The sequence below is a fragment of the Ictidomys tridecemlineatus genome, chromosome 15, assembly GCF_052094955.1.
Source record: "Ictidomys tridecemlineatus isolate mIctTri1 chromosome 15, mIctTri1.hap1, whole genome shotgun sequence".
Taxonomy (NCBI): domain Eukaryota; kingdom Metazoa; phylum Chordata; class Mammalia; order Rodentia; family Sciuridae; genus Ictidomys; species Ictidomys tridecemlineatus.
The window spans coordinates 43502044-43525431 of NC_135491.1; the positions used below are offsets into that span (position 1 = coordinate 43502044).

The 23388-nt window shown below is 48.3% G+C and overlaps 1 protein-coding gene across 1 annotated transcript; it reads left to right on the top strand.

The window, feature by feature from the left end:
* Positions 1-5173: 5173 nt before the first annotated feature.
* On the top strand, positions 5174-14099 carry LOC101971560 (cocaine esterase). Its single transcript, XM_078032445.1, has 12 exons — positions 5174-5305; positions 7697-7901; positions 8806-8947; positions 9696-9829; positions 9910-10168; positions 10598-10696; positions 10976-11116; positions 11226-11306; positions 11532-11679; positions 12063-12200; positions 12682-12754; positions 13188-14099. Exons 1-12 carry the CDS (start codon positions 5230-5232, stop codon positions 13372-13374), a joined length of 1683 nt encoding a protein of 560 aa, XP_077888571.1. The 5' UTR covers positions 5174-5229; the 3' UTR covers positions 13375-14099.
* The last annotated feature ends 9289 nt before the right edge of the window (positions 14100-23388 follow it).

Genomic DNA, 23388 nt, shown 5'->3' on the forward strand with positions numbered 1-23388 from the left:
TCCTTTAAGTCAGGGGTAAGGTGGAGTGAGTCTGAATTTGCTAAAAGGCAACCCAAGGGTGTCCAGGGGATGGCAGAGGTGGCTGCACCCATGGCAAGAGGGAGAGAGAGAGTTCCTAGGGAGGAGCAGAGGCATCCCTCTGTGTCTTCCCATATTGAATGAGGAAGAGCTGACCTCAGGGTGGCAGCTGGGGCTAAGGCCCATAGGGGCTCTCAGTGCCTGGCACCAGGGCTTTGAGCCCAAAGAGTAACCAAGACCCAGAGAGAGATCTTTTGCTAGGGGTGAGACCTTCTGAGCCTATGGACCCAGTTGATGGTAGGAACCAACCACAGCTCTGGAAGCCATAGTTGGGGGTGTCCCAGACCAAAGGGAAGCCTAGGAGCACCGGGTGTTCCATGGTCACTTCTCTGGACCCGCAGTTCCTTTGAATTGACTAAAGGCAGGGGAACTTACCGGAATCAGCTGGCGGTGGATGAGAAATCGAGCGCTCAGTGAAATGGAATGTGTGTGGTGAGGGTGTCCTAGGACCCAGAATAGGATCCCAAAGCAGCTCAGGTCCCCAATGGGAGAGGAAGATCCGTGGGAGAGCAATCCATGTCATGGCACCAATGAAAGGACACTCATGAGGTTCACGCAAAGTCCAAGGACCACACCACACACCAGAATCCCACGCAAGAGATTTGTTGTCAGTAGCATGGAGTGAACTGACAAGGCTGTCCTTCCTGGGACAGCAGCAACAAGCAAGGGCTGGGGTGAGGAGAACCTTTTAGTAGGCACATTCAGAATCAAAGCCTGGGAGTCCCTGAATAAAATGGTTCCCAAACTAAAATGGCGGATATGATGCCAATATTGATCTCGTGCCAATACTGGCTCAAAATTAAGAATGAATAGAACTAGAGATGTAATTCAGTAGTAAAGTTCTCCTGGGTTCAAACCTCAGTCCTGAAAAAAGACAGAAAGAAAAAAAGTAAGTTGCTTCCAGATTGGGAGTCTGTGGAGAGCTTGCTTTTGGCTTTTTCACTCATGGATGGCACCTTCTCACTGAGTCATTACATGATATAAGGGACAAACAATGCCTCCCATGACCATGTTGAAGCCAGAATTAAAGACAGGCAGTCAATGTAGACAGGTAATAGGGTCAATGAAGAAAATGGCGTCCAGTTGGAGTCCAGAAAGTTGGAGATTACTCCTGGGAGACTGGAATGGTAATGCCTCCTGAGCACTTTGACTACCAGGATTCCCTACCTATACTGCCCCTCCTAGAAGGTGGTTCATGAAGCACCCCCTGAACAGACAGGGAGCTGCTAATTAAGGTCCCCTGGGCTGCAGCTTCGTTCCTGCCCCAACATTCCACCTTGTCCCTTGCAGCCCACCTGTTTCTCCCCTTTTGGCCATTCCACAGTATCTCCTGGGCCTCGTCAGGAAGGAAGAGATAAGGGGGAAGAGAGCAGGAAAACAGAGAAAGTCTAAAATGTCTAAAAGGTGCAGGATGCTCTCACGTCTTGGGATACCAGGATACCAGGATGACCCCTTCTTTCTCCCAGGAGAAGTCTGTATTACTAATTTTTGAATAAAACCTCCTTCATTGGCTTGCCTTGGCACTTCTCTAATGTTCAGACTTAAACATTGGAGGAAGAAGAACTCATCACAATAACTAGTGGTTTCCTATTCATCCTAATTCTTTTTCTTTTGGTACCTGGGATTGAACTCAGGGGGACTCAACCACTGAGCCACACCCCCAATCCTATTTTGTATTTTATTTATTTATTTTTATTTTGAGACCGAGTCTCACTGAGTTGCTTAGCACCTCAACATTGCTGCCTTTGTATTCCCCATCCTCCTGTCTGAGTCTCCAGAGCCACTGGGATTTCAATTATGCCCCACCACGCCCAGCTATGAACCTAACTTCTAAAACCATCGTATTGGAGATTAGGTTTCAATGTGTGAATTGGGTGGACACAAGTTTTGAGACCCTAGCACAATGGTCCTACAACCCAAGATTCAGAAACCAAATTTGCAAACTACTGTAAAATGTCTGTCTATTTAAAACAACCACTTTCCCATCTATTTCCATTCCCACCCTTGTGGGAAGCAGGACTGGGTTTTTCCATTGATTCTAAAGCCTGGGCCAGCTGAGTATGTCCAGGAGAGCCAGGTGGGGTCCTCAGGGTCCTGTCTCCTGAAGTTGGCTCTTATTCTCTGTAAATCTGCAGACACTATGAGCCCCACACTGACATGACTATAACACTGAGTCATATAGCAAGAAGATGCTTCTCTGTGTGGTGTGTCCTGGAAGAGGCCTTGGAGGCTCAGGAGGTCCAGAGAAGAGATCCTTGTTCCTGGTTCCCTGAGAACCTCTCCCTCCAGTAAGGTGTCCTTCTAGCTTGCTGAATTCCCCCTGCAGCCTCCTGACCATCCCCCACTCACTATGGCATCCACATCATTGATTTTCCTTCTCCCCTCATTGCTGTCCCTAATCTTCTCTGGCCCCTCCTATAAAAACCATCTCATCTTTTCTCATTGTACAAAGGTAGCAAATAATGCTCAATGTACCTCTGAGTTCTCTCAATCTTTTTCTCTCAGACATTCAGAAGCTGGATTTCTCATCCCAAAGAACGTGGGAGTCCCCCATTCCCCAACCTCTGACTGACATGTTCTCCTGGGGCACCAATTTTCACAAAGGAGATGGCCCCCCTTGTTTCCATTCACTACATTGAAGCCCAAACCAAGACCTTCATGAATTTCATGCAAAAATGAAAATTCCATTTTGTCATCTGGGCCACCAGGGCACAGACAAGGTTAACATTAAGCCTGGAGGGATCCAGCACAGGAAAGACTTTCCTTTTGGTGAAGACTGATGGGTGCATCCGTATAGCATTTACTCACTTCTTGTGAACATGCCTCTATGTTTCAGTTCTGCAAAAGCACACTTCATTATACAAAGGGGTTTCCATGATATTTTGTAGATTTTTAATAGCTTTTTAAATGCTTTAGCGTGGTGTGTGTGTGTGTGTGTGTGTGTGTGTGTGTGTGTGTGTGTGAGTGTGTACAGTGCCAGGGACCATACCTACCTCCTTGGCCTGCTAGGCAAGCACTATACCACTGAGCTACATCCATTCACAGGCCAGTGTGGAATAACTTATATACAATTAAATTAATCTCTTGGGTGTACAATTTACTCACTCTGAGGTAATATTTAGATAAGCAAACACCACCACCACAAGTTTTACCAGTTTCTTTCACCTCCTAAACTTCCTCATGCCCCTTTGTAGTCCTTCCTTGCCCTGAATCCTGCTCTAAGGCAGTCACCTAATTGCTTAGGTTCCTCTACTTGCCTTGCCCCAAATATGATGCAAATGGACACTTTTAGGAATGGCTCTGTCACTTCTCATACTATTTTTGAAATCCAGGCAGATCTCAAATTCCTTTTCCTGGGGAGTGGCATTCCTTGTAGGCACACAACACTATGTATTCATTGACCAGTTGATATACATCTGAGTGACTTCCATTTTTTGACTAATTCTAATGAAGCTCTTAGGGATATTGTCAGAAATTATTTATATGGACCCATGGTGTCATTTCTGTTGAGGAAAGACCTGAGAGGACAATTGCTGAGTCACATGGCAAGTGTGTGTGGAACTTTTAAGGGAAATAACAAACTCTTCTCCAAAAGGACTCTGTCACTTTGCATCCCTAAGCAACTGAGGGTATCATTTGCTCCATATCCTCTTCAACATGTTGGGGGATCTCATTGCAGATGTTTGTTTTGACTTTTAGACTCTGTTTTCATCTTCCATTTTCTCTCCCTCTCTCTCTCTCTCTCTCTCTCTCTCTCTCTCTCTCTCTCTCTCTCTCTCTCTCTCTCTCTCTCATCTCTCTATATGTATAAGATTAATATATACAAACACATACACAGATATGCTGCTGAGACTCTTCTTCATTTTCCATTATTTCTATTATCTTGGTCTTTGTCAAAGCCAAGGCCTCTGTAAGATGGTGCCATAAATGGCAGAGCCCATGTGGGCCTTCACCCTAGCAGACTCCAGATTAGGAAGAAGCACTATGTTGTCCAGTTGACACAAAAGTGCTTATACTAGGACTTAACTGGGTGGAGGACCAAGCCCAGCTATGAATTAGATCAGGAGACTCTGGGCAGAGTAAGCATCTGGCCAGGCAGGGGCTGGGAGATGGCTGGGAGCAGAAATTACTGCAGAGGAACTGAATCCACAGCAGCCATACTGATTGGGTGGAGGTCAAGGAGAAGCAGTGCTCTCAGCATGCTGTCTCCTGACATCTGGATGAAGCTGATTGCTCCCCAAAGTGGCTGAGAAGGACACAACACTGAGCTGTAAGAGCCTATGGGGTGTGGGGAGAATCTAGCCAAGGATGGTTTGCAGGGGAACCTCTAGGCTGCCTGAAGTTGAGCCCCACACGACTTCATCAGGGAAGTCAGGTTGAGCAGTCCTCCTAACCCACACTGGCTTCCATTCACCCCTGCAGGGCTCAGAATTATTTAGAATCTCTCAGAGGCACCTAATCTCTGGGAGTTCCCTGGACAGGCAGGCACTCATTTCACATCTTTCCAGTGGATAAGTGACTGTAGAAGGGACCTTGGTCATGTGTTGATGGGGTATCTACAAAAATGCCTTCAAATTAGGGCCAGAATAAGAAGGGAGAGGCCCTCAGATGTTCTCAGATGACGGTGTATAGAAGATTAGAGACAACTGACGGGCACCCAGTCAGCTTTGAAGGTCACAGTCACACCTCCCTGCCCCTGTGCAAGTAGTTCCCCTCACTCCAGCAAGGTCACCTGTATTTGTCCTTCTCTGGAAATCTTCATTCTGCTCCCCCTCAGAGAAGCCCTGCAGGTTGCTCCAGTTACATCCAGCTCTCTGCTCCCTCCTCTCCTCCCCAACACCCTCATGGGCCTGTAACAGCAAGGACAGGGAATTAGTGACTCCAGGTTGTGAGGAGAGAGTCCTAGATCTCAGAGGGTCTGCAGAGTGTTGGAAAGTGGCCAAGGGAAGAAGAGGGGTAGGGCCCTGCCAGCTGCACACTGGCTCCATGACCTCTGAGAGTTCAGAGTGACTCTCCTGCAGCACACACCTTGCAGGGCACCACCCATTTCCCCGCCTCCTCACTCTCAGGTTCAAATTCCACCTGGCAGAATGCTGCTCTGCATTTCCAGGTGAAGCCCAGAGAATACAGAAGCAGCCCTGGGAGCCGACCATGTGCCTGCATCGACTTTCTGCCTGGCTCATCCTCGTGGCCTATGGGCTCCTGATGCTCCTCATCCAGGGCCAGGGTGAGGCTGCCATGGGGAGGGTGGTAGAGATCAGGTTGGATCAGCCAAAGTGCACAGAGACAGAGCCTGAGCCTGGAGGGAAGGCACCAGGGCGGGGGAGTTGGTAGAGGAGACAGATGAAGGGGATGAGGGGCTGGAGGGTGAGCCAGAGAGGGTCAGAGCTGCCTGGGGACACCTCCATGGAGGAGTGAGCTAATGTGAGAGGATTCTGATGGGTTTGTGACCATTTAGGTGAGAGACAAAGATGAGTAGTGTGTAAGACCTGGACCCTATTTAAGACCTAGATGGGCCTGTGGAGGAGCCAGGACTGGGTGGGCAGAAGACTGTAGGAATGGAATCCAGGGAATGGGCAAGTCAGAAGCCTTCTGGCAAAGGAACAGGGACAGGGACCTTACCCTCCTGTGTGTGGCTGTGGCTGTAGCTACTACTCATCCTTGGATAATAACAACAGCAATATAAGAGCTGGCTGGTTACATTTGGCTCTGAGTGTTTTGACCCCTTGGCCAGAGAAATGCTGGCACCTTCTGCAGGGTCCACAGGCAAGGTTACTGGCCTGGGGGTTACAGAACCCCCTGGTACCACTTCTCAACGCTGATCTGAATGACTGCTGGGTTCCTTTCACTGGTCAACCTAATCTGGCATGGCTTGGATTGTTCTAGGACAAAGGCAATGTGCTCTGTACCTGCTAGAAATCTCTAGGCCCTTATCAGAAGGTGTTGACAGGAGAGTACCATGCCCAGGGAGGGTCAGCAGCCCTGGATCCCTCCCACCCCAATGGCTCCTAGTGTGGGCATTGAACATAGACCCAACTTTCCTAATCTAATCTGCACAGAGGAATCCATGCTCACCTGTCCCCCTTGGATCATCGCTGACAGGCTTCCTTTCTTACCTGGCCTCTTACAGAGAACCAGAACTTTCTCAAGAGGGAGATTTTTCTAGTTTCACTGAAAGATTCTATTCTTTTTTTCTTTACCTCACATACAAAAATTAAAAAAAAAACCTGAGTCCAGAGAGGGTATAGAATTGAGTCCTACAGTCTTCTTTCCACCAAGTCCTGGCTCCTCCACAGGCCCATCTAGGTCTTGAATATATTCCAGGTCTTATACACTACTCATCTTTCTCTCTCACCTAAATGGTCACAAACCCATCATTTCTGGTGTGACCTTTTCCACATCTGGACATGAGGACACTTCATACCACTCCATATATACATGAGTAGATTCCTCCTGCTGTTTCATGCAGGGCTTGTCCTCAAGGAAGCAGCTATATAATGTCAGCAGAGTGTGAGCAGAAGTATTTCTCAGGCTTTGTCCTTTGTAGTAACTAATATCAGGCATTAGTGGCAGTGGCCACATGAGTTACATGGACCAGGATCCCTCTGGCAAGGCATTGAGTGGAGACAGCATGTTGGTAGGGACAGGAGTGTGCCTTTGGACTTGGAGGGATGCTGGCCAATTTCCTTCTCTGGTTCTGTGAGTGGATGCTGCCCTGGCCTATCCTGTACCAGGGAGCATCAAACATCAGATCCTAGCTCATCTCTTGGGAGAGAGGAGGAAGTTTGAAGTTCTTAACGTTTTCTTATGGAAACCAGCTCAGATCTGCCAAGCTCTAGAGTGAGAACTGGAGCCTGGGGGAGGGAAGGCTCCAGTGATGTGGGAGCTGTGGCGATGTCAATAATAGCAGGAGGACTGTGGACCTGACTGCCTAACTCTCTGCACCCTGAAGCATAGAGAGAGGACTGGGGCATCCTGAGGGCTGCACAGCACCCTAATGCGGACCTATTCTGGGACACAGAGAGGAGTTAAACCCCATATGCCCACCATCAACTTTTAACAAATATCATGACTTGGACAAGCGAGATATATCTAGCTTGACTTTTCATTGCCTCCTTGCCCAGATCCCCAACCCCAGGAATGACAAGAGTTTTATAGCCTGAACTCATAGCTCTCCTCCCACCCTTCCTATCTCCTTACACAAATGATGCTTCTTTATGTTATTTCTTGTCCCATCAAGTATGAGATCCTTAAGGATAGAAATCTTTAGTTCCATTCCCACAGTCCTCCCAGTGGGTGACATGACCTGGCACAGTTAGTGCAATGGACATTCTTTCCCCATCAGCCCAAAAGACATTCTGCTAGAAGTTGCTAGGGCTAAAGGATGGTGGCAAGTCACAGGGGCCTGGTGAGCCTGGAGGGATAGGCCGTGACCTTGTCGAGTGATAGTTGTGGTGAGGATAGGAATTATGGATGGGCAGAAAGATTCTGAAGTGAATGTTGACAGATCAGGTTCCCTCTATAAGGCGGAGCTGACGAGGGCCAACCAGGCCAAGGTGCTGCAGGCCAGCAGCTGAGTGGGCAGACCTTAGCCTGAAGTGCATCTCTCTGCCCACAGGCCAGGACTCAGTCAGCCCTATTCGAACCACCCACACGGGGCAGGTGCGGGGCAGCCTTGTCCATGTGAAGGAAACCGATGTGGGGGTCCACACCTTCCTGGGAATTCCCTTTGCCAAGCCACCTCTAGGACCACTGCGCTTTTCAGCCCCTGAGCCCCCTGAACCTTGGAGTGGTGTGAGGGATGGGACCTCCCACCCAGCCATGTAAGTTCTCCTGGGGTCTGGGAAACCACAGGACTGGGTTGAGGGTGGGTACTCGGAGTCCTGGGCCAGGCTACTGTGGCTTCTTTATCTACACTGTACTGTAAGGCCTGAGGCTGTAGACCAGTGCTAATGTGTTTTTAGCAACCTAATGGACCAGCTTTGAAACCCTGGCCCTAAATGAACAAATGTATAGAAATATATCCCTCTGCATTGGGGCAATTCCCACATTCATTTTTCTAATGCAAGAGTAAACCTGCCAGGCCCCTGCCTCAGGGCTTGGAACCCAACAGGCATTAGCTCCAGATGCTGAATACAAGAGCAGAAACACATGTCCCTGGATTTGGCTTACTCCAGGGGTTCTCTCCCACCAGGGGAGATGTGTCTGGAAGAGGGTCGGCGTGGCTCTCTGAACCTATAAAAGACCTTGACTCCAGCAGTCGATGGTGCAGATCCCTGAGGAGGGCAACAGTGGTGGCTCTTTGGGGACCCCACCCACAGGGCCAAGGGAAAGGGGCATGTGCTTACAGCTCGAGACTCAGTAGAGGGGTGAGGTTTTCTGAGAGTCTCGAGTTGGGCTGTGGGATGCCCCATTACCCTTCCGTGAGAACTAACCTCCATCCACTCAGGCACCACCTGTGTGGGGACACCTGTGCTGTTCCAGGCCTGAATGGGGACAGGGATAAGAAATGAATTTCAATACATGGAGCCAGTGTTTCCCTGGAGGTCTGGGAAAATCCCTGCTTCCCTGAGCCTGTGGCCTGGAACTCAATGGAGAATGACTTGAAAGAAGGATCATGTGAGGCAATCCATCAGTTAAAGCAGGGAGTGAGGGATCTAGTTAGGACCTGAGGTCTGAATTGACCACTGCTCAGCCCCTGGAGTAACTGTATTCTGTTGTCACCAGGTGTCTGCAAAATGCAGATGCAATGAATATAGAGGTTCTGAACCTAGGGAGGAAAAACTTGCGACCCATCCCCATGTCAGAGGACTGCCTGTACCTCAGCATCTACGCGCCTGCACATGCCCGTGAGGGCTCTAACCTGCCTGTGAGTGTTAAGTCATGGTCAGTGGAAGGGTGGGAGAACTTTTCTTTTAGAAGATATTTAGAAACAGGCTTGGGACATGGTTCAAGGTAGAGAGCTAGCACAATGCTATGAAGGCCTGGGATTGACCCCAAGTACTACATAACAATACAATGACACTGGAAGACACAGATTCAGCTGGCCACCACTGTGGAGTGGACTACCATGAAAAGTTTCTCACTATCAGCTCCAAGAAGGAAGCTGACCTAGGCATGGAGTCAAAGAGCCCTGGATGCTCTCAGAGGCCAAATGTACTGACCCACTGATCAACTCACCAGCTTCTACCCAGGAGATTCATTCAGGTGCCCAAATCTGCAATTTTGCAATCACTACATTCCATGACCATGGATTAATTTGGGGGCCAGAGATTAGATTAGATTTAAATTAATGTTAGATTAGATTTAAATTAATTAGATTAGATTTAAATTAATGTTCAAGTGGAGTAATAACAGAATCATCACTTTTCTTTTCCTTTCAGAGTAGTTCTGAGAGAAATAGATGCGGGTTCTAATTGGTGATTTGACCCCAAAGTATGGGAGGCCTGATCTTCCAAATTGAAATTATTCTGTGATGAGTGCCATAGGTCATAAAGTCCTACTAGAGTTCTTGTGGGTAGCTACACAGCCAAAGTGGTGTTCAGACTAGGGGATCAGCCACAATGGGATTGGGCACGGTGGCTACCACATGGTATATCTATCTCCTGATTTCCCAGGTGATGGTCTGGATCCATGGTGGTGCCTTGGTGATGGGCTCAGGTTCCATGCTTGATTGTTCTATTCTGGCAGCCATTGAAAATGTACTGGTGGTCAGTATCCAGTACCGCCTGGGAGTTCTGGGCTTCTTCAGGTGAGCCTGGGACAGGGATGGTCAATGAGGGCTGAGTAGACAGAGAACCTTCCATTGATCATCATCCTTCCATTTCTCAGCACTGGAGACCAGCATGCCACTGGCAACTGGGGCTACCTGGACCAAGTGGCCGCCTTACGCTGGGTCCAGCAGAATATCGTTCACTTTGGAGGCAACCCTGATCAGGTCACCATTTTTGGCGTGTCTGCAGGTGGCACTAGTGTGTCCTCACTTGTGGTGTCACCAATGTCCCAAGGACTCTTCCATGGTGCCATCATGGAGAGTGGGGTGGCCCTGCTGCCTGAACTTATCACCAGCTCCTCTAAAGTTGTCTCCACAGTGAGTATCCTTTACTACTCAAGGCCAAATCTGCTGCCTCACCTTTCAACTTCAGACCCTCTGCCACAGTATCTATTCCATGAAAACAAAGACTATGCAGGTGTCTCCAGAACTGGTCACCACCCCAGTGTTTCTGAGGATCTCAAAGGTCAGAATCCACACACCTCTGCCTCAAGTGGTTGATTTTGATCTAGGGTCTGCAAAGGTACATCTTGGAGCCTCCTCCTCAGAAGACCCATGTAAAGCAGGTGTGATGGCTCCTCTGGCTGACACCTGAGCTTCAGGAAAGGTGGAAGTATTTCATACTTGCTGCAATACACAGATGGCTCCCTTTGAGAATTATGGGTAACCTGCACACAGCTGAGACCTTAGGCTGCAACCCCTTCCCTGTCTTTTGGATGATTCAGCCTCTTTTTGGTGCCTTTATAGATGGTGGCCAACCTGTCTGCCTGTGGGCAAGTAGAGTCAGAGGCCCTGGTGAGCTGCCTGCGGGGCAAGAGTGAACAGGAAATGCTGGCTATTACCAAGGTAGGCTGAATGGACGTCAGTGAGGAGACGGGGGTCATGGTGTAAGGAAAGTACAGTGATTTCTACTGTGGAACAATGATGTCATTTTCAAAGCTTGGTCTTCTTGTATCCTCATAGTTCTGGTTGGGAATTGAGATATAAATATGCTAAACCAGGTGTAGAATCTCTGAATGTTGGTGTGAGAATCATGGGATGAGTAGGATGCGTTAGAGGTAACTCAGGTGTCATTAGAAAAGAGACTTTGCTTCCCATAATCATGGACTTTGAATGCCCCCTTAGCCCTTCAAGATGATTCCTGCTGTGGTGGATGGGGCCTTCCTACCTAGGCACCCCCAGGAGCTTCTGGCTTCTGCTGATTTTCAACCTGTTCCAAGCATCATTGGTGTCACCAATGATGAGTATGGCTGGCTCCTTCCCATGGTGAGTCCCCTCTTCAAACCTATATAAGAGTGTCAGGTGGGAGCCGGTTTAGACTTCGTACCTCCTAGTCATCTCACCCCCAACTCTAGACTATCTTTTCACCACACAGTACTTGGGCCCCCCTGAAATCCAGAACGACATAGACAGAGAGACCATGCGAGCTGTTCTGCAGAGAATATCAACACAGAGGGTGAGACTCCTGGGGTCCTGGTCCAGGCAAGAGTGCAGCAAGACACTCTTCCTTTTCAGTAATGCACAGGAACAAAAGTTGATCTATGTAAATTTGTGAGTGGGGCCACAATGACATCATTGCCCTATTCCCTGAAACATCCCAAACACCAATCCCTGCCCTCTAGCTCCTGCCTCCCTGCCCCAGAGATTGCCTAACATGACTCTCCCTGGTCACCTGGACTAGATGAAGTTGCCTGCCGAATGTGCTGACCTGTTGATGGAGGAGTACATGGGAGACAACGAGGACCCCCACACCCTCCGACTCCAGTTCCAGGAGATGATGGCGGACTTCATGTTTGTGATGCCTGCACTCCAAGTAGCACATGATCAGAGTGAGTGTATCTGAACCTGAATCCTGGCTTCCTAGGAGACAGCTGAGAGCTGTGGGTCCCAGGTGAGGTCTGGTGTCAGGTCCTGACACATGTCTTTTTTCCAGACACTGTTCCCAGGCACCTGAAGGCCCTCATCCCAGTAAATCCTTATGGCTAGAGTGAGACATAGACATCACACACATTTTACAGAGGAGGGAAATAAGATAGTGGCATTCAAGGACTTGCCTGTCACCATACAGCCAGGAAGTCCAAGACATGACTTAACAAAGTCCTTCTAACTGCCTCTGATCCATTCTGGGCTTCCAAGCCACTGTGAAGATTCAAGCCAGCTTTGGACCTAGCAATCTTGTCCCCAAGAGTGACACATCCTGTCCACCCTCCAGGTTCCCATGCTCCTGTCTATTTCTATGAGTTCCAGCATCCACCCAGCTTCATTAAGGACCTGAGGCCTCCACACGTGAAGGCTGACCATGGTGATGAGTGCATCTTTGTTTTTGGATCCTACATCAATGGCATCAGAGGTGAGTTCTCCTTGTTCCACAGGAGCATTCTCATGCGTACAGGGTGGCAGTCACTCTCATGGTACAATGAGGAACTGGGGTAAGGGAGAACATGGGATCCAGTGTCTACCATCTTAAAACTCAACAGATTATTCCAGGATTAGACCTTTCCCAGTCTAATCTATGCTCCTTTCTACCTGTTCTCACATCAAACATGGTATCTAGCATAGGAGAAGAGGGGGCTGGGTAAAAGCCAAATCATTTCTTAAATGACTTCACAGTGTCCAAATAAGGAAATTTCTATGCCAAAGAGGAGCCCAGTGTTGATTCAGTTAAAGGCTGGGAGTAGTAAAGGCAGGTTAGGCAAGCAGAGGCCCTGGCCCCAGGACTGTTGTGATAGGGAAGGGACACAAGTCTGGGGCTGGGGTGGTGAGTGTGGCACAGGAGTGGACAGCTGGATGGGGTTGGCCAGGACCTGGACCATTGCTTCTTCCTCCCACAGTTGAGCTCACTGAGGAGGAGGAGCTGCTGAAAAGGAGGATGATGAAGTACTGGGGCAACTTTGCTCGAAATGGGTGAGAAAATCTGCCTGGGGGCACGGGCCCTCCACTGTTCCCCTTGTCTGAAGTGACCCTATTAGCTATTGTGTGTCTTCCTCCATCACATCTTAGCCCTCTACCCAATGGAAAGACCCACACTAAAAGAGGGTGCTTTTTGGGTGCAGGTCACTGTCTCTTCTCACAGTGGTCCAGTGAGCCATAGTGCTGGGCTACCATGGGAGCCAGCTTCTCACAGGGAAGGGCAACACAGGCCAGGTTGCTGTGCCCTGTGTGAAATGACACTATGAGAGGTCATTACTTTCCTACATTAGGACACCTCTCCCCATTCTCAACACCTCTGTGTGCGAGGCTGGCTACCCTGTCCATAATTGGGTTTTAAGGTCAGGTCTGAGTTCAACAGACCTCAGACTGACCCTCGCCCTGCCTTGCTGGGAGGGCATGTGCACAGGAACCCCAACGGAGAAGGTCTACCCCACTGGCCACTGTTCGACCAGGACCAGCAGTACCTGCAGCTGGGCATCCAGCCTGCTGTGGGCCAGGTCAAGAAGGCACACAGGCTGCAGTTCTGGACCAAGACCCTGCCTCAGAAGATCCAGGAGATAATGGGAACTGAGGACAAGCACACAGAATTCTAGTTTCCTTGTCAGCAAGGGAGGGGTGTGCTAGGTGTGATAGGAACTTCCTGTGGTGCCCACACATGCCCATCCAAGAACCAGGGTAGACCCACTCATTCACATAGCTATTCATTCATCCACTCCGCCATGGGTCCTCTCCTGTTAGACACACTCATTAATTCCCAATGTAAGCCCACCTTCCTCCTCATCCCACTGTGGCTGAGTCCCTACCTCCCTTCCTCCCCTCTCCTTCCCTACAACCCCATCTATCCCTTTCTCCCAGGAGCCACACCCTCCCATGCTCACAGTGAAGTTTTAGGAAGTGGTGCTGGTACTTTTCTGAACCTCTTGCCCACCTCTCAGCACTTACCCCATGTTCTCATACCAGTGGGACCTCTGTAGAAAACCGGGACACCACAAGCCCCAGGGTTTTACTCCATCAGGCTGCTGGGACAACAACAGCAACAGCAACAACAACAACAACTCCAATAATAACCTAGCTTGGCACGGTGGCACATGCCCATAACCAAAGCCACTCAGGAGGCTGAGGGAAAAGAATTACATATGTAGCCCAGGTTGGCCACTTAGGGAGACAAGAACTCAAAGTAAAACAACAAGTCCTGGGAGAGTAGCTCAGTGGTAGAGTACTTGCCAAGCATGCACAAGGTCCTGGGTTTGATCACAGTGCTACCACCAAAATATCAACAAATAAACAAATAAACTGGGTAGCTCATAAACAATGCAAATGAGTTGTCTTCTGTGTTGGACGTGACAAGTCCAGGATAAAGATGTTAGCCAATTTGTTGTCTGGGGAGGTCTTGCTTTGGTTTCTAGATGGCACCTTCCCACCACGTCCTTACTTGGAAGAAGGGGTGAACAAGTTCTCTTGGGACTATTTGACAGTTCCTAAACCCTGTCCCCTCCCAATGATTCATCATTTCAGACTGGCTTTTTTTTCTTTCTTTTTCAATCAAAGCCCAAGAAGTAGACTGATTTTATTAGTTATGCATTGTGTGTGTGTTGTCGTTGTTGGGGATTGAGCTTAGTGCATTACAACTTAATGCACTAGAGCTTAGTGCTGGCTAGGCAAGCACTCTACTACCTGAGCTCTATCCTCAGCCCATGGAGACTGGCTTTCAATGTATAATTTGCAGCACAAAAACTTTCAGGCCAAACACTTAGAGTTCCCACATCTAACCCACCCAGGCTATAAACAAAACCAGAGTTCCATATCCCTGAGTCCACCTGGAGATTAAATGTCATTCATCATTAACATTTCAATCTACGGACATACTCATCTATTTCTGTCCCAAGGAGGTGACTGGCCCCATCCTTATGAGAAGCAGGACTGGGCTTTTCCATTGGCTTCTGGAGCCTGGGCCAGCTGGGTGCATCCTGGAGAGCCAGGTGCGGTCCTCAGGGTCCTGTCTCCTGAAGTTGCCTCTTATTCTCTGTGGCTCTGCAGACACTGTGAGCCCCACACTGACACAATCACAACACAGCTATGAAGATGTTTCTCTGTGGGTGTGTGTCCTGGAAGAGGTCTTGACATGCCAGGAGGTCCAGACACATAGCAAAAGAAATTCTTGTCCCTGGCTCCCTGAGGATCTCTCTATGTACAGTCTTTCAGAATTCCCTCTGCAGCCTCCTGCTCACTGTGGCATGCACGTGACTGACTTTCCCTTTCACCTCATTGATGCCCCTAAACTTTTCTGGACCCTCCACTAGAAACCCTCTCATCATTTATCTCAGTAATCAAAAGTGCCAAATGAAGCTCAACATGCCCTTTTGTTCTTCCAAAGCATTTTCTCTCTGTCATGGATAGGCTGTGTCCCTTACTCCAGGGACCCTGGGACTCCCCCTTTACCCTCCGACTCACCAACTTGCCCCCATGCGGGACCACTTTTCCCAGCAGAGAAACTCTCCTCTTTCACCCAGTGCTTCTATTTATTTATTTATTTATTCATTCATTCATTCATTCATTCATTCATTTATTCATTCATTTTTATTTATTCATTCACCCAATGTATTTAAGCCCCACCACAGGGCACCAAGGCCTTTAGGGGTAAAGATGAGGATTGCCGTGTTTCCCATCCTGGACACCAGGGGGCAGACGAGGACAGCTTTAAGCCTGGGTGACTGGATCTCTGCAGAGATGAAAAGACCTTTTAGTTCCTTTTAGTGTACAGGGACTGGTGCATAATCCTTCCACTCTGTGCTGAAAACATCCCTTGTGCTCCTGCTGCAAACATGCCCCTGTATGGTTTTCAGTTCTGAGCATGCACAGGATGCTTCCCAGAGTGGGTCCTCAGAGTATTTTTCAGACTTTCAATAGTTTCAGTAGCTGTTTGTTTTTCTTTTCTTTTAAAAATATCTTTTAGTTGTAGATGGACACAGTACCTTTATTTATTTATCTTTCTGTGGTGCTGATGATTGAACCTAGTGCCTCACCTGTGCTAGGTGAGTGTTCTGTAAGAGAGCCACAACTCCAGCCCCATTCAGTAGCTTTTTTAAGAGTTTTTTTTGGGGTGTCTGGGGGTACTGGGGATTGAACTCAGGTGTTCGTGACCAGTGAGTCACACCCCTAGCCCTCTTTTCTATTTTACTAGAGACAGATCTCACTGAGTTGCTTCGTGCCTCGTTAAATTGCTGAGGCTGGCTTTGAACCTGCAATTTCTTCTTTTTCAGGAGTGGCCTTGCATGAATACTTCTGCCACACTTTAAGCCGTTCCCACTTGATGCACACCTGACTTCCATTTGTCCTCCTCCCATTTATTCTTTTTTTTTTCCTTATTAGTTGAGACTTAACCCATGATCTCTCTAAAGCTGATCTATATATCCATCCCTGTTTATTTTAGTTTGAGTTGGGTCTCACTAACTTTTCTAGTCTGTCCTCCAATTCCAATCCTCCTCCTCTGACCTCCTGAGTACCTGAATTGCAATAAGGGTACCATCATGCCTGGTTTAGGCTATTTTACATAAAACTTGTGGTGTATATTTTCAGAAATCACTTAGTGGACATGTGCTCTTCTTTTTTTTTTATTTTTTTTGTTTTGTCTTGTTTTTTGGTAAAGCCCTGAGATTAGAATCCTCTGTGTCAAATCACTGAGATTGAGTGAAACTTGTTTTTTCTTTTGTTTCTGTTTTTTTGGTGGGGAAGGTACTGGGAATTTAACCCAGGGGTGCTTCACTAGTGACTACAGCTCCAATCCATTTTGTATTTATTTGTCTTTTAATTTGACACTGGGTATCTCTACAATACTGAGAGACTTGCTAAGTTTTTTTTTTAAAGAGAGAGAGAGAGAGAGAGAGAGAGAGAGAGAGAGAGAGAGAGAGAGAGAGAGAAAGAGAATTTTTTAATATTTATTTTTAGTTCTCGGGGGACACAACATCTTTGTTTGTATATGGTGCTGAGGATTGAACCCGGGCCACACGCATGCCAGGCGAGCCCGCAACCGCTTGAGCCACATCCCCAGCCCCACTTGCTAAGTTTTTAAAGCTCACCTTTAACTCAGAATCCTCCTGTGTCTGCCACCCCCCGCAAAGTTGCTGAGATTATAGGTATGTGTCTCTGCTCCCAGTTCTGGGTTGAACTTTTAAGAAAAATGTCTAGCTATCTTCCAAAATGACTATTATTTTTTATCCCATCAAACAATATGAGGGTGACAGATGCTCCATATTCTCACCAAAAGTTGTTTTTAGGGGGTCTTAAACCTGATGAGATGGAACGGACGGTAGCAGGCGATTTGTCATTACAGATATTTTCCTGGAATTTTAGCTTCTGCTTCAATCTTCTCTGTGATTCATTCTCTCTCCCTCTCTCTCTCTCTCTCTCTCTCTCTCTCTCTCTCTCTCTCTCTCCTGCTCTTCCCTTCTCTTCTCTCAGACTTTCTGTAGATCATTACATACATGTAAGTTTTCCACCCCACCCCACCCCCACATGCCCTAATGCTCTGAAGATTCTTCTTCATTCCACAGTTTTACTGTTAGTTTGGGGACCTTCACCAAGAGGTAGACAGCAACTTCCAGGTTAGGAAGGAGCACTGTTTTTCAGTTGACATTAAGGAGCTTATAACATGGCTATGAACCAGGAGGAGCTAGAATATCTCAACCTCCAGAGCCCCAGTTATGAACTAGGTCAGGGGAATACAGAGAGAGCATTGGACTGGATGGGAGCTGGGACAGTGGCTTGGACCACAGTGCATTGATGGAAAACTTTGAATTAACAGCAGACCTTGCTCTTTATGTAGAAGTCAAGGAGAAACCCAGGACACAGCCACCTGAAAATATTGTCACCCCTAGAAAGACACCAATAAAGACAACTGCTATCCTGGTGTGTAGGATTGTACCCAAGCTAGAATGAAGAAGCCAAGGCCTGTTAGGAGAAGGTACTGAAGGTCATCTGAGGTGGAGCCCACACCCCTTCCTCCAGGAAGTCAGGCAGAGCAGGCACTCCTGTCTCCTGCTGTATTCCCTATGTCCTTGCAGGATTTGAGAAGATTTGACATCTCCTGGTTATGGGCCTGTGTCCCCAGCGGCCCCAGATGCCCAAGAGAGCCCTTCCAGGTCCACAGTGCTAGAACCAGAAAGTCCTCAGAATGTTTATCAGGTGCATAAATGACAGTAAACTCAACCTCAAAGGGAGCTGTCCTCAGGGGAAGCCACAGGGTGGGGACAGAGCAAGTGGAAGGGGGTGGGTTCTTTCTTTTTTTCTTTTTCTTTTTGGTGGTGCTGAGGATTGAACCCAGGGTCTTGTGCATGCAAGGCAAGCACTCTACCCACTGAGCTATATCCCTAGCCCAAGGGGGTGGGTTCTTAAGAGGTGTCACAGTTGCAGTCACCAGTGTATTTCAACAGAGCAGCCAGGACCAAATAGGACAGGTTTACACAGATCCTCAGACCAGCACTACAAAGACCTTGGAGGGAACTCAGGAAACTATGAAGGCTGAGAGGAAGAAGGACTTCCCAGTATCATGGCACAGTCACACTGCCCAGTTTGCTCAGACAGTCGCCTTCATCTCAGAAGGTCATCATTTCTCACGTGTTGTGGATTTTGATTTTGTGTCCCCTCAGAGAAGCCCTCCTGGGTCCTCTTTACAGCCCACTGCTCCCTCCTCTCCACCCCAACACCCTCATGGGCCAGTGTTATGGTTTAGAGAGGAGGTGCCCCCCAAAGCTCATGTGTGAGACAATTCCAGAAAGTTTAGGGGTGACATGATTGGGTTATGAGAGCCTTAACCCAATCATTGCTTAATCCCCTGATGAGGGTTCACTGGATGGTAACTGTAGCCCTGAAGGGTGGAGCTGGAGGAGGTGGGTCACTGGGGCGACTCTGGGGTATGTATTTTGTCTTTGTTAGTGGAGCTCACACTCTCTCTCTCTCTCTCTCTCTCTCTCTCTCTCTCTCTCTCTCTCTCTCTCTCTGCTTCCTGGTATGATGTCTTGAGCAGCTCTCCTTCTCTACACACTTCCACTGTGATATTCTGCCTCTCCTTGAGACCTAAGGAATGGACCCACTGTCTTTGGACTGAGCCCTCTGAAACCATAAGCCCCAAATGAACTTTTCCATTTCTATGTTGTTCTTGTCAGGTCTTTTGGTCACAGCAACAAAAAAGTAGAATAAAAGAGCCAGTGGCTGCTAGAACAGTAAACTAGTGACTCCAGGGGTGAGGAGTGGGTTCCTGGGATCTCAGAGCAGCTAAGAGGCAGGGAGTACTGTCCTGCTCAGTACCCACTGGCTCTGTAACCTGTGAGGGTACAGAGTGGCTCTCCCACAGTGCCCAGCTTGCAGGACACCACTCATTGCTCTGCCTCCTCCCTGCAGGGTCCAAACCCCACCTGGGCCCAGGTCCTTCTCTGTGCTGACCTCTGAAGCATAGCAACGGAAACAGCCCTGGGAGCTGACCATGTGGTTGCACAGACTTCATGGGTAGCTGGGCATCATGGCCTGTAGGGTCCTGCTGCTCCTGCTACATGGCCAGGGTGAGGCTTCAGTTTGGATTTGGGGGGACAAAGTCTGGAGGCCCATCAGCCAAAGGGTGCAGAGGAAGAGACTGAGGCTGCAGGAGGATAGGTGACATAGAGGGGGAGGATATTGGAAATGATAGAGGACAGAGGGGAATGTGAAGCCACCCAGGGGTCCACCTAATGCCCATGGTGACTCCTCTGAAGTGCAGACAGGGTCAGTCAGCCTGATGTCACGAACACCAAGGAGAAGGCAGGGTCTGAGGGGAGACTGAGGAACCCAGAAGAGCAGGGCCACCTTCCCTGTCTCTGGACGGGCTTTCAGGACACTGAGTGCTGGCTGTGCTGGAGCTCCAGCTGCCAATGGGAAAAACAGCCACTTAGGAACCCCTTCCTGCTGCCATTTGGCTCTAGGTCATGCCTTTGGCCAGAGGGTTGACCTGACCCTCTTAAAGGGGCTCCAGGCAAGGTCACCTGTCTTTGGGGGAAATACAGAAGGCCCAGGCACTGTGTCCTAAAGGGGATGTGGGATGTCACTGGGTTCCTCTCACCTTATGCACCTGAACTAAAAAGGTATGGCTTGGCCATTAGGGCAAAGTTGATGGTGCTCTGAGTCCAGTGGCAGCATCCAGGCCCTCATCAGAAGTTAGGCAAGGTTGGCAGGATGCCTGGGCTGTCCTTGGCCCTTGATCCTCTCCCTTATGGGCTTCTACTGTGGGCCCCACTTATCTCCTGCTACTCCTCCCCACTCTGCCCAGGAGGAGTCCACACTCAACTATCCCCATGGCCCATCCACAGAGGGTCTTTCCCATCTCCCTGCTGTTGACCAAGCTCCTCTCAAAAGTCACTAGGACTTTCTAGACTGGGAGAGCTGCCCAATTTCACTGTTGGCTGCCATTATAAATATTGTCTTGGCTTCACCCAGCAGAAATAATCATTAACAAGTCACAGGGGAGCACAGATTTGGGTTCCACCCTCTTCTGTCCCCACCAGTCCTGGCTCCTTCACAGGAACCATCAAGGCCTCAGGGTCTTACACACAATGCCCAGGACATTGTGTGTGTGTGTGTGTGTGTGTGTGTGTGTGTGTGTGTGTGTGTGTGAGAGAGAGAGAGAGAGAGAGAGAGAGAGAGAGAGAGAGAGAGAGAGAGAGATTTTTTCTCATGCCTGGTCTCCATCTGCATGACCACAGCTCACCCTCTGGGGCACCATGCTTTCCCCTTCCTAACACAGGAGGCACCTCACACTCTTACATGGTGCAGCTTCCTCCAACATCCAGTGGAAAGGATGATGTGCTGTTGACTTAACAAGTCTCTGATCAGGGACATATTAGCAGACTTTGTCCATGGCTGTCACAACACACACCTGAGGCATCTGGGATGCTGTCTGTGTACATTACATGAAAAGAAATTTCACCCAGTAAGGAATTCTGTGTAGGCAGCCTGTTACTGCGAAAAGGTGCATATCACCCATGCCTCCTTTTTGGTACTGAGTGAAACCCAGAGTTGCTTTACCACTGAGCCATGTCCCCCAGCCCTTTTCATTGTATTTTGATACAGCATCTCACTAAGTTGATTAGGGTTTTGTTAATTTTCTGAGGTTGGCCTGAGCCTCCTGAGTCGCTGGGATTACAGACATGTGGTGGGTGAGGAGTGTGCCTTTTGACTTGGAACATATCTTTGTTTAATTTCGGATGCTAAACCAGTATAACTGACCTGACACTGGATGAGGTATAAAGGAAATAGATATATTTAGCTCAGCTCGGGTGACTGTCTCTGGTTCAGTCTTGATGAGGGACTTTCAGCTCTGTTGTAACATAGCAATGGCATAACATTGCAGGACTTTGGGGAGAGAGATCAAAGGGTGAGAGAGCAAGCAATAGACTGGGAAGAGGCAAACTTGCTTTTTTAGGTTGTTTTGTTTAAAAATTTTAAATTAATTATTGATGCCTTTATTTGTTTGTTCATATGTGGTGCTGAGAATTGAACCCAGTGCCTCACATATGCTGGTCAAGCCCTCTTCCTCTGAGCCACAACCCCATCTGTAGACTTGCTCTTTTGAAAAACTTACACTCCCCTCAAAGGAATTAATCCACTCCTGTGAGATCTAATCCACTCCAAAAAACTAATATTAATCCCTTCACAGGGCAGTCCTGAGCCAATCACTACGTCCTACTTCTGAAAGGTACCACCTCACTGGGGATCTGTCATCCATGATAGGAACCTTTCGGGGGGCAAACCACATCCAAACCATATCATTCTGCCCTTACTCTCCCAAGGTTCACATCCTTCTTTCAATACACAATGTAGTCATTCCGTGCCTATAGTCCTCAAAGGCTGAAACCTTGCCAGCATGGCTCCAAGTGCAAAGTCCCAAGTACCATCTGAAACTCAAGGCAAATGACTTCCAACAAGTTACATGGTTTCAGGATACAGCCTTTTAACAGGCACAGGGCAGATAGTCCTGTGGCAAAAAGGAGGACAAGCCAGTAGAATGGGCTCCCAGTCCCCAGCAATTTGAAAAAAACGAAATAAGACACTAGATCTCCAAACTCCAAGTCCAGCCTCCTAGACACAGGGCAGGGTACTGGTCCCCAGGACCTTGAGCAGCCCCACCCCTGGGATGATGCTAGTTGCAGCCCACATGGCAGCTCTCTTGCTTTCTAGGTCTATGGCTTTCCTAGGCTGGCATTGACACTGCCAGTGGCTCTGCATTCTGGGGTCTCAAGAGCAGTGGTCCCACTCTCATGGCCTCACTAGGCATTCTGGTGAAGAATCTTTCCCGTGGCTCCACACCAACAGCTTGGCCTCCAGAACATTCCTTTGAAACCCCAGTGGAGGCTGTTGTGACAGCAGAGCCCTTGGATTCTCTGCACCTGCAAAATAGCTCCACTTGGACATCACCAAGGTCTGTTGCTTGCTCCCTTTGGAGCAGCATCAGGAGTCATGCCTGGGCTTACTTGAACCATGGTTGGACAGACCCAGAGCATTTTGCTAGAACACAAGGAGCAGAATCCTGAGACAATGCTGGGGCCCCTTCCATGGCCTTCAGGGCTCCTGATGGAAGGGCACCTGGAAGATTATGTGTAGGCCTCAGGCCTTCTCTCCCATGGTTTTGAAGCAGAGAGCCTGGCTCCTTCCCACCCATGGTACTCTCTTTCCCATCCCCTATATTCTCACCCAGTCTCCCATTTTGCTCTTTAGGTGGGCAGACTGTGCATTCCCAGTGTTTTAGGGTATGCTTGCCTTTGTCAAGTATCATTGTAAATCTCAATGAAAATGACCAAAAATAACCACACAACTCCTTCTATATTTTGCTTAGAAATGTTGTTCTCTGAATCCTCTATGTCTTCGATCTTATATTTGGCCTTCCATGACGTCTTTAGGCATGAATATAGTGTAGCCAAGTGTTTGCAATCATCAAAGGCAGCCTTTCTTCTAATTTACACAGATGGCTCCCTCTTGCTTCTCAAATCTCCTTAGGATGGCCTTTACTAAGCACATTGCTATCAACATTCTGAATATAACCACGTAACCAATCTCTAGAATGTTCTAGCTCCTTCCTAGTCTCTTTGTTGTCTGAGCTCTCACCAGGATTTCTGACAATTCTCCATTTACAACAGTACAACATTCTTCAACTTCTTTTGTAGTTGTTGAATAGGGGATTTAACCCGAGGGCTCTGAACCACTGAGCCAGATCTCCAATCCTTTTTATTTTTATGTTATTTTTTAAAAATTTATTTACTTTTTTCTAATTTGTTACATATGGCAACAGAATGCATTACAATTCATATGACACATATAGAGCACAATATTTCATATCCCTGGTTCTACACAAAGTACAGTCACACATTGCTTTCCTATATCAGGAAATTTTACTCATTCTCAATGCCCCTGCCTGCCTGGCCACCTGGCCTGCCCAAATGGGATAGGTAAAGTTAAGGGTAAGGGTAAGTCTGAGCTTAGCAGGGTTCAGAGTGACCCTTGCCCCACACTGCTAGAAGGGCATGTGCACAGGAATCCCAAAGGTGAGAGCCTGCCCCACTGGCCACTGACCACCTGTATCTGCAGCT